This window comes from Tenrec ecaudatus, chromosome 7 (assembly GCF_050624435.1).
Source record: "Tenrec ecaudatus isolate mTenEca1 chromosome 7, mTenEca1.hap1, whole genome shotgun sequence".
In the NCBI taxonomy this organism is placed as follows: domain Eukaryota; kingdom Metazoa; phylum Chordata; class Mammalia; order Afrosoricida; family Tenrecidae; genus Tenrec; species Tenrec ecaudatus.
The window spans coordinates 125,857,611-125,871,475 of NC_134536.1; the positions used below are offsets into that span (position 1 = coordinate 125,857,611).

Consider the following 13,865-nt stretch of genomic DNA (forward strand, 5'->3'; position numbering starts at 1 on the left):
GCTCCTATAGTGCTGGTGACTTCTGTTTCATATTTGTTTGTGTGCCGAGTTCATTTGGCTCAGAAGCTTTCTTTTTATTTCACTTTTTACTGTTGACTTGGGGTTTGTAAATATTTTTCTTTTGAAAGTTTATTAATTTTCTTTGTGGTTTCCCTGGAATTTATTCTGTCTTCCTAAACTAAAACAGTATAGTGTCTATTCTATGTAAATATCATTGTAACCTCTCTCTACTTGGAACGTCTTTAACTACACTGTGCATTCCCTTTGTTTGCTTTATCATCGTCATCATTTATGGAGTAATGTCTTGGACGTCCTGTTTTTAATCTGGTAGGTTTATTTTGAATTTCTTTATCTGGGTTGGTTTCTGAGTAGCATTGTCATATGTCTTGTGTTTTTTTGTGTGTGTGACATTGTTAGCTTTCAGTCTGAAGAACTCCTTTTAGCATTTCTTAAAAGGTTGGTCTGGTTTTTTGTTTGTTTGTTTGTTTTTATTCCTTTAATTTCTCTTTATGTGGGAATGTTCCAATTTCACCCACATGTTTGAGGAACAATTTTGCTGGATATACAATTCTTGGTCTGCATTAGTTTTCTTTCAAGGTCTTATACATTATATTGCCTTCTTGTGTGCACTGTTTCTGCTGAGAAACTAGAGCTCAGTATTATTGGTACTCCTTTGTAGGTAATGCTTTGTTTCCATGTGTTGCTCTTAGGATTCTTTTCTTTTGTTTTGAAAGGTAAATTATGATATGCGCTAGTGATTTTCTTTTGGGGTCAGTCCTAGCTGGGGTTTGTTGCACCTCTTGAATGTATATCTTCTCATCTTTCATAATCTCAGGGAAATTTTCTGCCAACAATTCTTTAATGATTTTCTATGTGCTTTTTAGTTTTGTCTCTACCTGCTGTAGAATTCTGTTCATGCTTAAGTTATTCTTCTTGATGGATATCCCAAATAATTTTTAGACTTTCTTCATTTTTCCTCATTGTTTTTCTGCCTGGTTGTTCTCTAAAGCAGGGATGCTAACCACATGAGTCCATATTGCACGACACAATGCAACTAACTGTGTACATTTTTGTCATTACCTGAGTTTACTCTGATGATTTTCACCGAATGCAATGAACCAGGGATGCATAGTCCAGACAGTAGCTGCTGGCAGCCAGCCTCAAGCACACTTCCAAATGATCATCAGTCATCGCAGAATGGTACCTGGACTTAATGGTCTGTATATGCGAAAAAGCTGACTCACATAAATCAGTAGAGCTGAATCATGCAGTCAAGGAGGTAGCACATGTTCTCATGTTTGGGTGCTTTCCCTCTGCGAGTAAGTTTCACAGCTGTGTCATGTGCTCTGGACTTCAGCTAAATGTCGGCTTGTAGTGTCAAAATCTCCCATTCCATATGAAAGTGATACGTTTTTTTCTTCATAGTTGGTCCTGCTACCCCACTCATTTTAATACCCTTTCTTACATTTAAGAGAAAAGAACCAAACTCTAAAATTTGATGATAACTTAGCTTGTCAGTTTTGCTGTGCTTAGCGCAGTTGTTTGTGCAAGTGTTTGATACCTAAAACTGCATCTGATTGGCTGTGCTGTATATCAGTTAAGTGACAGGATTGATAATAGGCTTACGTTTATTTTTTTAATGCCACGAGATCTACCCACACTACATTGGTGATCGACTAGTAGATCATGATCAGCGTATTGCTCACCCATGCGCTAACAGATTAGTAGCAAGGGAATGTCTACCATTTCGCTAATTCCATCTTCCACTGATTCAATTTGTGTCCTTCTAATATGTTTCTGAAATTTTAGGGTTAATCGTAGGGATTTCTATATGCTATTTTCTATGGTTTCTAATTATCTATTTTTTAAAGTTTTTATGGTGCTTTCCTGAATTCTTCTAGAGTTTTGTCTTGTGTTTTCCTTGATTTTGCATAAGATTTCCTTGGGTTTGTATTTGTTTGTCTTCCTTAATCTGGTGAAGGGGTCCTAAATATAATACCTTTGAATTCATTAGCATTTATTTGTCAGAAAGGTGTTTTGGCTCTGCGTTTGGTCACCTGCTGTTCTGATTGTTTGGGTAGTTTGAAGCTGTCTGCAGTCTCTGAGACATTGGTGGTATAACTGTATTGTATTTGTTGGCTTTGACTAACATTCCCCCCTGTGGTCACTATTATGGTAGCACTATGGTGTTCAACATCTGTCTCAGTGGGTTGGGGGAGATTTGAGGTAAGGATGGGGCGTGTGGTCATGAGTCTCTATTCACTGGTAATGTTGAGCAGGTGAGAGCACCCTGAGCAAGTGCTGACTTCTATCCCTTGTTGCTCTAGTGAAACAGGAGCAGGTATGGTGGGTGTGGCTGGCTGGCTGGCAAGGATGCAGTTTCTGCTTCCTACTGGATAGAATACAAAACAAAACAAAATAATAAATTGGAAAGCAGGATGGCAGTGGGCATGAGTGCAAACACCCACCACAGATGTAGCAGGATCTTAACATGAGCCTTGAGAGGTTGCTGTGGGCCACTGAAGCCATCGGCGTGGCAGTCACTCAGCAGGGGGTGGGGGTGAGGTTGGGGCATTGGGGCCAGGAAGTCTCTGGGAAGGGAAGGGTATGTAGGGGTCATGTTACTGGCTGCTGACTGGGTAGGGTGGGTGGGGGAATCACACCTCTGGTCTCCAGAAGAGTAGGGGGGGAGGGGGCAGGGGAGAGTACAATCCTTTGGTCACTGCTCACCCCTAGGCACATGAAGCTGGTTATTTTGGTTCTTGGCCCAATGTAATGCAAGGGGATGTGTCACCTGGAACCCAGCATCTTTAGACGCCATCCCATAGGATTTTCCCTCTTTGCGAGTTTCTAACTCAATTGACTGTGGGCCACTCCTGCTAGTGAGTCCACCCTAATTCAGTTAGCTTTTCCCAGCTCCATGGTTGCCCGAGTCTCTGAAGTTCTTGTCCACTTTATTGCACTTTTCTTCCTAATACGTAGCTCATATTATATGCACCTTGCTTCACTCTGGATTTGTCTGCACTATTAGGATCCCTGGTGGCGTCGGGGATTATACATTTGGTTGTTAATCACAAGGTCAGTAATTAGAAGTCACCGGTGAGGCTGTTTACTCTCATAAAGATGTAGTCTCTGAGCCACAGGGGCAGTTTTGCTCTGTCCAATAGGGTCACTTTGAATCAGAATCAACGTGATGGCAGTGAATGGCTTTTTCATTTGGTTTGGTTTTTGTTGTTTGTTTGCAGGGCCAGGAGGATTTGGTGCTTTTACTTTATTGAGGATTCTGTAAAGTTACCTTTCTGTGCTCCTCACCTGGATCTCCTGCTGGCAACGCCTCAAAGTGGCCACACTGGGCCAGCCAGTTGCCAAGGAGTCCCCACTCCACATGGCTCCTTATTTTCTGCTTTCTTCTTCCAAATGCTTTAGATATAAATTTTTTTTTCCTTTCACCAATGCTCAGGGTTCCAGGGCTTCCATCTGTCTATGCTTCCCATGGTTTCTTCCGTCTTTGTTTTAGGGGATGGCACGAAGTGTCTAACCACCGCCACCTCTCCGTTACTTTCTCTCTCTGCCCTTTTCATCAGTGAATTTTTCAGGGTTAAGATGATATTTTATTGTAATTCCTACTTGCATCGCGCTAGTGGTTAACCAAGTAGCCCTGGTGGCGTAGCTGGTATGTGCTGAATGCCAACTGCAAGGTCAGCAATTCGAACCCACCAGCCACTTTACAGGAGAAAGATGAGGTGTTTTGTCACTGGAAAGATGTACAGCCTTTTCCCATAGGGTGGCTATGAGGTGGAATCAACTTGATGGCAGTGAGTCTGGTTTGATTGCGTGCGTCTGTGTCTGGAATCTTGAATGATCGCAAGCATCCCTTAATGTGCGAATTAGCAACCTGAATGTCTTCTGTGGTGAAATATTTGCCCTTGCCCCTTGCCCATTTTTTGATTGGATTATTTGTCTGTTTAAAGTTTTTTTTTTATTTTAGAGATTAGACCTTTGTCACATAATGTCATTGCCAAACATATTCCTTCAGCTTTTAGGTGCTCTTTTTTCAGTTTTATTTATTATTATTTTTTTAGTGAAGTCTCTTGATGAGTGGACATGGTAAATTTTTAGAGGTTCCAGTAGTGGTGTATGAGGGCAGAGTTTAAATAAGTGCACTAATCGTGTCTACTATACTCTAGTTTATGACTGTAGAGTTTAGGTAAGTCTAGTAGGTTATTCAACATAATACACCCAACTCATTGCACCTGCAATATCCACAACATTCCAGACAGGACACTGGCCAGCCACTTAGATGAAAGTGCCCAGAGGAAGCCCAGACTCCACCAGTATGTGCTCCTCTCCTGGAAAAAGGACTCAGTACTGTCACTGGTTTGGAGTCTTACATGAACTCCAATGGTTTTCAATAACAAGAGATTAGACTTAGCCTGGGACACCCAGAGGGCAAAGTCCATGATGAAGCTAGAATGTCCCCTATATACTCCAGAGTGATGGCTTCCACCCAGGTCATTAGGGACAGGGATATTGAAGCAGCAAGGAGCAGGGACTCACCGGGTCCTCTCCCAGACTGGGATCCACTCCAGCTTGACCAGTAACATGCTATGACACCGTGACTCAGTCCCTTCCCTGATCCTGGCCTCCATTACCTCCTCTGTGACACGATGACCCCAAGAGCCCTACCTTCTCTGTGATTCTTAGCCATATGCCCCCCACCATCTCACCCCTAACCCAGGTAAGATGTAATAGTTTTTCTCCTTAACCCAAGGCCCTCCAACTACATCCACAGTGGGGCCAAGGCCCAGAGACCCTTGGAATTATATGAGAGACCCCAATGGGCATATAACAACTACTCCTCTTCCCCCTCCTCTTCCTCCTCCTCCTTCTTCTTCTTCTTCTTCTTCTTCTTCTTCTTCTTCTTCTTCTTCTTCTTCTTCTTCTTCTTCTTCTTCTTTCTCTCTCTCTCTCTCTCTCTCTCTCACACACACACACACACACATACACACACACTTCTATCAAGTGGATACTGAATCGTACCATCAGTATAGGACAGGGTAGAATTGCCTCCCTGAGTTTCAGAGACTGCACCTGTGCAAGGAGCAGAGAGCCCCATCTTTCTCCCACTGCGTTATGATAGTCACAGTTGCCATGATCCGAGTAGCACTGAGCACTGCTGGGCGTGAAGCCCTCTCCTCCTTCTCCTGTGACTCCTGTCCTGATCCCAACTTTCTTTGATCCTTGATCTTTCCTGGCCTGCAGTTGTGTGTAGGAAGCTTTCCAAGTAAAGTCCTGATACATTAATGGCTCAATAGTCCACCCTTTCAGGTAGGAGAGCCCCCACCTGGTTAAAATGCCTATTGTCAGAAAGCTACCTATCACAAGAAAGCTGCCAGTTAAACAGCCCTCCTCACCCCCGGCCCACCTGAGTGTCAATTTGATGGCTTTGTACCAGTCAGCCTGGGGCAGGTGCCACCATTACATGCCAGGAAACACTACCAAAAACAACACCCCTTTTCGAGCAGAGACTCCCATTGGTCTGCTCAAGGCATCCCACCAGCTTGGCCTGACTGCCTTCCTGTAGAGGGCTGGGAGGAAGGGTGGCTGTAGCCAGAGGCTCTCAGGGGAATGCAGTTTGGCTTTCTGGCTCTCTCAAACAAACACTCACTGCCATCAAGTCCATGCTGACTCAAATCCTCTTGTAGGTTTCTGAGACTGTAACTGGTTATGGGAGTAGAAAGCCAAGACTTTCTCATTCAGAGCTGCTGGTGGTTTCAAACTGCCAACCATGTGGATTGCAGCCCAACACGTAACCCTGGTACCCCCTGGCCTCTCTATGGGGTGGTAAAGCCCCAGAACTGCTCACCAGGCACTGGCTGCCCGTGTGTTTCTTATCACAACCCTGTTTGTGCTTGAGTTGTGGGCTGGAGAACAATGCGGAAAGTACCACCACTGCTAAATGGACAACTCGATCTGTCTTGGAAGAACCATGACCAGAGTGCTCCTTAGAAGCAATGATGGCAAGAATTCCTCTAACATACAAAGGGGTCCCTCCCCCCCCAAAACCCAGGATTTTTTTCAAAGCTATGTATTTAAATTTTTTGTACAAAACAATCTTATCACCTTCAAAGTGTTCTCCATTACACTTAATACGTTTGTCAAATCTGTGATTCCATTCTTGGAAACACTTTTCAAACTCATCTGTTTGGATGGCTGACAGCATCTCTCTGTTTTTATCCTTCACCTCTTCCATGTCATCAAATTGCTGTCTTTTCGTGTCCCTCTGCATTCTTGGAAACAAAAAGAAGTTGCAGGCAGTGAGGTCAGGGGAGTAAAGTGCGTAGGGAAAGAGTGGCATGCTGGTTTTGTTTTTGCCAAAACCTGGCACACTGAGATTGCTGCATGAGCAGGTGTATTGTCATGGTGACAAAACCAGTCCCCCATCTGCCACAATCAGCTCTCTTTTGTCGCACACTGTTACGCTATTTTTCAGAATCTCTAAATAGAAAGCTTGCTTAACAATCTGATCCGTTGGAAGGAACTCCAAATGCACTATGAGTCGACATGTTCATCTGTTTGGGAAGTTGACGGACATCCAGAACAAGTTTTGTCATCAATCAACATTTCACCTTCTTTGAAACAAGAGTTGTTCCCATAGCACTGTCCTTGTAAGTTGTGTTCAACATCATAAGAGTCTGCATCATTTTTCCTGAGAAGGAAACAAAATTTCACAGTCGCACACTATTCTCTTAAATTGGCCATCACCAAAAATGAGGTTCCAGTGAAACTGCTTTCACAAAAAAATTCACCATGACCAGAGAGAACCTTTCCAGGTGACACCACTGAGCGGACTAACCCAGAGTTTGATGTTCACCTAGTGGGAAAAATGCATCCTATGAAAGTTCTGCCCACCGGAGCTTTATTCCATTTTTCTTTTGGGGGGACGGAGTACCCTCATACTTTGGACATGTTGTCAGGAGACACCAGTCCCTGGGGAAGGACATCATGCTTGGTGAAGTGGAGGGGCAGCGAAGGGAAGAAAGCCCCCAATGAGATGGATTGGCGCAGTGGCCGCAACAATGGACTCAGAGTAGGAACATTTGTGAGGATGGTGTGGGAGCCTGCGTGCAGTGTGAGCTTCTGTTGGGAATAGGTTGCTTTGCGTCAGAGCCCGCTCGATGGCACCTCACAGAAACAACAGCAGCCTCGTGGGAAGTAGAGAAGCGCCCTCATTGCCTCCCACAGAAGGGCATGGTGGTAGTCAGCGTGACTTTGGATCAAAGCCCTGCCACTTCATGATGACCTGTGTTATGCTGCAGTGACACATTATCTGCAAAGTAACCAGGGTTTTTTAGGTTCAGTACTCACTTATGTAAGGTCTGAGTGGATCATGGCACCCTCTTCCAACTGGAAACTTTGAGAACACAAAAAAAGATCCACAGGATAGTTTTAAGGACCAAGCCTATGAGTGATCTTCATTTCCCCTTCCAACCTGTTGCCAGTCACATGACCCAGCTCAACAGAGAAAGCCTGGGAGTTGCAGAGAGCACAGACTATATTGAGAGTATGCGTAATCTCTGCTACAGCTGATGGCTTCTGTGGCTTAATTCTCTCAACTATAAATGGAGGCCACAGAGTTGATCTCACAGGGATATTGTAGAAGGCAACACGAGTTGGTTGGTAGTACTTAGCCCAGCTGTTGGCATAAGAGGTAGCTTAAATAGTTGGAATGAGTGCCTCCTTCATGGCTGCCTCCTAAAAACAATCTTAAGAATAACTGATGGTCTTAAGTCCCAAAACTACAGCTTACCACAAGATGGCCTTTAATAATAAGCCAGACGCCCGACCACCACTAAGAATCTTTTATTTAGGCAACTGAGACAAGAAAAACAAGCACACAATCCAGGGTAAAAGTCAAAAACATTAATCTGCATATCTCTAGTAAAGCTGTGCTAAGGTGGGGAAGCAGGGATCACGGGAAAGGATTAGCGAGGGGTTCTTCTACCTTCTAGCGTAGTGCCAGGGATGATCCCCCAAAGAATCAAAGCTCACACCACCAGACACATAGGGCCTAGCTCCTGTGTGCTGGCCTGGGGCTGGGCTGGCATTCCCAGCTGTTCAGAGCACTTCTCATCTGCGGTCTTCTTTAGTCTCTTATTCTGTATTTACATATTTTTTTCATTTTTCCTCCACCCTGTTTTTAAGATATTTTGACATTCTGCTTAAAATGAATTCATCTTCAATATGCACTGAAACTTCATTCCAGGATTCAAGTTAACCTCTTACCATAAAACAAAGAAAAAATTACTCTGTAAATAGAGAAACATATCTTCATTTAGATTAGGTCAGAGGAGTGGCGTGGAAGAGTGGAGAGATCACAGGTCCACAGGGTGGGAGCCAGGTTCTCGTTTTCCCTCCATAATGTTTTTGCCATGGAGCCTTATAACAGCGTTTTCACCTCTGGTCTCCAGTGACCTTTTCTGACAAATGAGGGAAACCGTCCTCTCTCACCTGTCTGACAGAAGAGTGCTGGGTCTAAGGACTGTCTGAAGGCCACGTCATGGCCACTGGGAAATCAAAAGGCCCACTCGTCTGTGGAGGAACATGAAAAAGGAAAAAACAACCAGTGATAGGAATGGCTTCGTTTATTTCAAATTAAGACGTTGAAACGAACAAAAGATATATTTTGGCTTTTAAACATAGAGTGACCAACCAGCTCATAGCAGACAACTACCCCCAGCAATCAATCACAAAGGTCCACGTTCATTGATAATAATGACAACGAGGCAGATATCCTCCTCTTCTTTTGACCCCTGACTGGCCATACGTATGAAGTGTTTCTGACATCTCACTTGTTTTTAAAAATTGAATCTCCCAGTTTGATGGTGTTTGTGGGGTCAAAGCTCCCAGAAGACAGTTGAACTTGTTCAGTCTCAAAGTCAAAGACATCCATGCCCAACCCAGTCTGCCTCTGGTACTCTTCTGGTTTGGAAATGAAAGACTGCACGGGAGGAGAACTAGATCCTTGCAAATGGATTTCCACACATAAAAATGACGGAATTGCAACCACACGTGCTGCTGCTGCAGAAGGCTAGTGATTTCTGTGACAAGAGAAGTGTGTGTAGGGTATTTCAGAGAAAGAAGGTGGTGGATGTCCTTCCTTTGGAGAAATAGTTTAAGGCTTCGGTGCCAAGGTGCCTGCCGTCTCTTTGCTCTCAGAATTAGCTCTGTGTAACTAAGAGTATCTATCATCACAGACCTGGAAGTGAATGGCTATGCTAATGCGTGCTGGGGAAATGTCAGTGTCCCTACCTGATCTCAGAGCTTGACATTACCGGTGGTTCTGGAAAGGAGTTGCATTCTGGGTCCTCTGGGTGTTATTCTGGTCAATGGATCTATTCACCCCACCAGGCTCTATCTGTGTAGTAGGGCTTAGAGTTCCTATTCTTCCCAGAGGCTGGGGGTAAGGACCTATAAATGACCTGTAGCCCCAGGCAGAAACAAGAGTGAGGCTCTTGGTGATGGGAATGGGAACAGGCTCGCTCTGAAAGGAGCTCCCAGGTCTCATGGATTCTCACGTCTTCCATTCCAGGTACCCTAAGCTGGCTGCGAAACACCGGGGGTCCAACACTGCTGGCATTGACATCTTCGCCAAGTTCTCCGCTTACATCAAAAACACGAAGCAGCAAGACAATGCTGGTGAGTCACACCCTTCCTTCATTCCCTGCTCTTGACCCTGGAGCATTCCAGATACTGGAGGCAGAGAACCATCTGGAACCGAGATAGCTTGACTTAACACCCATCCCAATTCTCTGTAGACACTTGGAGGTGTGTGTAGATGCTGCCTTGCCTGCTACCTGGCTAGAGGTAGAAGAAAGGCCAACTGAGCCTAATGACTCTATTGGATTCTGAATGTTTCTTGTTGCACAATATCAGACACTGCAGAGAACTCTCCCCACCTTACCACTGCCTGCCATTTGTCCCAAGTTTCAACCTGCTGCCTCTCTTCACAGAAGTCCTTATGGAAAAACCCATTCCAATTACCTCTGGCCCCTGGAATGGAATGGATCAGAGGCCATTGGAAGGGCACTCTAGCCCCCATGGTGGAGAATGTTGGTGGCAGCAGATGCCTGGTCCTCTGCACTTGCCCCACTGCAAGTACAGAGGATGCCGGGGAAGACCCTTCTCAACACATGGCTTCAGCCGTCATCTGGTCCTTAATTCCCAGCATTCATCAAAGAGCTCAGGGCTTGGTACCCTTGTGGTGGCCTCTGGTTGGAATTTGAGCCTCATATGTTGACCCACAGCACCTTCATTCCCACATTTGGCAGAAGAGTTAGCCAAGACAATTTGACTAAGGCCATCAAATAGAATCTAGATGTTCTGTGGGAAGAAGAGCATCAGGCCCCGTGAGGAGGGGGAAGGAAGGTGAGGGGGTTCCTGTCCTCAGATTGTAATGCTGGCATTCCCAGAGCCTTCACGGATACTGCTGTGTGACTGAGAGTGGGAGTGAATGAATGAACGAATGGACAAACGAACGAACAACGGACCTCCACAAGGTGATCTCTGTGCTAGATATTCTGAACGTGCAGAGAAGCGCGTGCCTCTGAGCTAATTGACCAGGAGAGGCCGCCATGCTTGGGTGGAGAGAGAAGAAATGTTGACGGACACAATTAGTAAACCGTTTACTGACAGTAGTTAAGGTCTGGAGTTTTGCCAGACACAGTGAATTACGTTATGGGGCTCAAAGCCACTTTCCCGTCTTCCAGGCTTCCATGGTCTAAACCACAGGTTCCCAAACGTGTTGCCCTCGGGCAATGAGGAACGTCTGCACTGTAGTCCGGACTCCAGAACAGAGTGCAGGTGTCTGCTTGCAGAGCCCCCTTGGGCAGGAAGTTTCAGCGCCTCCCAGGGCGACGGTATTACCCACTTTGGGAAACACTGGGGGAAATGGTTTAAATTCACACACACAAATCTAATAACACAATGAGAGGCAGATGATGACTTAGTCACAGAAAAGCCAAACAAAAATATTTACCACAGAGTTGATTCCGACTCCCGGCGCGTTCATGCGTGTCAGAATGGAACTGCTCGGTAGCGTGGGCAGCGGCGGATTTCTCATGAGTACAGCGCCAGGCATCTTTCTTTCGAGGCATCTCCGTGTGGTCTCCAACCTGCTACCTTTGATAAGCATCCGAGTGTGCTGTTTGCATCAGCAGGACTCAGCTTAGTGAGGGGCGGCTGCACTGGCGATTAGCTGCCAAAGGAAAGTCGGGATGATCTCTGCCCTAGGATTTCCTTCAGGGTCCTTGGAGAAAGCTTTGTGAAGGCGTTTCGATTGGGTCCTGAAAATCAACGGAGAACTGGCTAGCTGATAAAACATGGGGGAGGAGACAACAATACAGACAGAGAGACCTGGAAAACAAGTCAGAACCCACAGCCCCAGCCCAGAACACTCGGCTTTTGTGCTGTGGGCAATAGGTAGCCATTGGGGTACCACGGTCTTAGGGGCCTTTTAGAATCACCAGCAAGATGAAGCACGGGGAATGTGGTTAGGGTATATGCACTGTCTCCCATTCCGTGCAGTTAGGACCCTATCATAATTTATAGTCCCCAGAATATATGTCCACCTGGAACCTGTGGAGGTGACCATCCTTAAAAACAAGGTCTTGGCAGATGTAATTCATGGCTCTCAAGATGAAATGATCCCAGACTAAGCATGGGACTGAGAGTCAATGCCTGATGCCCTTCTAAGAAAAGGAGAGACACCCAGAGATGCAGGGAGGAAGAAGGTGGCCCTGTGACATCGGAGGCAGAGCCTGGACTGAGGCTGCCACAGGCAGAGAACAGCTGGGGCCCCACGAGCTGGCAGAGGCCCCCTGCAGGGTGCTCCCCAGGAGCCTCGAAGGAGCAGGGCCCCGCGGATTCCTTGAGTTTGTGACGTCTGGCCACTTGCCCCGGAGAGGTTCCAGGTCTGTGATCTTTATGGAAGTCCACCGCCACTTATTTCTCCCCAGTAGGTGGGTGCATACTGAGTCACCAAGTGCCCCACAACAGCACCACTGTGGCTCATCCTGTCCTTTGGAGCCACCATATTAGTGGTTCTTTGTCCCGAAAGCCTACAGTACCGACCCCCCCCGCCCCCCATTACAGACATCTGTGAGGAAGGCCAGTTGTCACCAGCAGAGGACGCTGAGGCACATGAATGACTCCCGTGGCTCATCCTAGTCCCAAATGGCAGAGCCCTCGACCCCGGGGTCCACACCCAGGGCCCTTGCCTCTTGGTCACCAATCTTTCCCTTGCTCCTTGTCAGAGCCTCCTCACGAAGATGATCTCATGAGGATCTTCCAGACTTTTCCAGTTACCCATGGCATTCCCACACTGTCCACACGTACAGTGCTCCTGTCCCAAAGCCAGAGCAGCAGTTTCCACCGAGCACCAGGGATCGCTTTCTGACACACTCAAGGTCCTCCACTTTCCATTGTTCTCCATCTTCTGCTACACCACACTCATGGATTTTGCCCTTTGTCACTCGCTCTTCCCCTAACTCGTTTGCACATTGTTAAAAGCTCCTGCCTGCCTCCCCAGAAGGGCCTTCCCCCAAGGCTCACCCCCTTTGTTTTCCTTGTCTCCTTCTTTGGACACAGCGCCACCTCTCTCTCCTCGAGGTAGCAATAATGCACTCGCTCCTCTCCTTTGCCCTCTGCTCCTCTCCCCCATGCCCCAATCTCCTGCCACCCAAGTTGGTAACTTCCAGCTCAGAGTTCTTAGGCTCAGCCAGCCAAAGGTCAAGGCTCATAAACACTTGCCTGCCTGACTCCCCATGGGCTGGTTCCCAGAGTCACCTCAGTCCCACCCCACACTGCAGCTTGCCAGTGAGGGGGTTCACACCGGCTCCCTGCTTCCCCAACTCCGTGTATTGGCCCCCAGCAGGAGTAACAGCTTAGCATCCATTGCCATGCCTCCACAGCCCTGCTTCCCTAAAAATATTGTTTTCTGGGTCTTCAGTTCTGCACCTGTCAAGCATCCCTTCTGCAGATCGCTCCTCTTGTGTCTTTGGTTTCTCTTTGATTTAAGCAGAACCCCCTGACTCCCTGGGTTAGGTGTTGGACTGATAACCCCAAAGTGGCAGTTCAGGACCCACCGATGGCTCTGAAGGAGGAACATGAGGCTTTCTGCTTTCAGCAAGACTTACAGCCTGGCAACCCTAAGGAGCGGTTTAATCTGTCCTGGGAAGTCGCCATGGGTCATCATCACCGGTGGGCTCCCGCATGGCCTGGCCAAGACCTGCCCCCTTTCACTTCCAACCTGCACACAATTTTATTTTAGGAAGGCACTGTGAACCCCTCACAAGCTCCTCCTGAATGACTTGTTCTAGTAGACTACCTCAAGAGACGTGAAAGGCGTTTGTAGAAACAAGACCAGCCTTAAAACACGCCAAAGGGAGTTCTTTAGACAGAGAACCAAGGCCAACAGAAGATGGCATTGTGGACAACATTACAAGCAATCAATCACCCTATTAAAGAAAGACCCAAGTGAAACAAAACTACACGGATCAAAATAAGTTTCCTTCAAGGAAGACAGCAACAACAGTGAAATAAAAACACAAAAGACCTTAACAAAGATGTTAAAACCTCAAGAGAAGAGGGAAACCATAAAATCTGGTGAAACAGTAAGACCTAACCCAAAAGAAAACAAAACATCCATTCACTGCCATTGAGGGACGCATGCCGGCTCAGAGCAACCCTGTGGACAGGAGAGAACTGCCCTGGGCGTTTCTGACACTGTCGCTCTGTACGGGAGTAAAGAGCCTTCTCTTTTGCCCACGGAGATGGTTCAGAACTGCGGACCTCGTGGATTACAG

At 46.6% G+C, this 13,865-nt stretch overlaps 1 protein-coding gene across 2 annotated transcripts in view; it reads left to right on the forward strand.

The window, feature by feature from the left end:
• Positions 1–13,865, forward strand: part of CLIC5 (chloride intracellular channel 5) — a 193,455-nt gene that overhangs the window by 151,348 nt on the left and 28,242 nt on the right. For both annotated transcript variants that reach the window (XM_075554086.1, XM_075554087.1), the window contains exon 4: positions 9,593–9,699. In XM_075554086.1, coding sequence (XP_075410201.1) covers positions 9,593–9,699 — 107 coding nt within the window. The remainder of the gene's footprint in view (positions 1–9,592; positions 9,700–13,865) is intronic.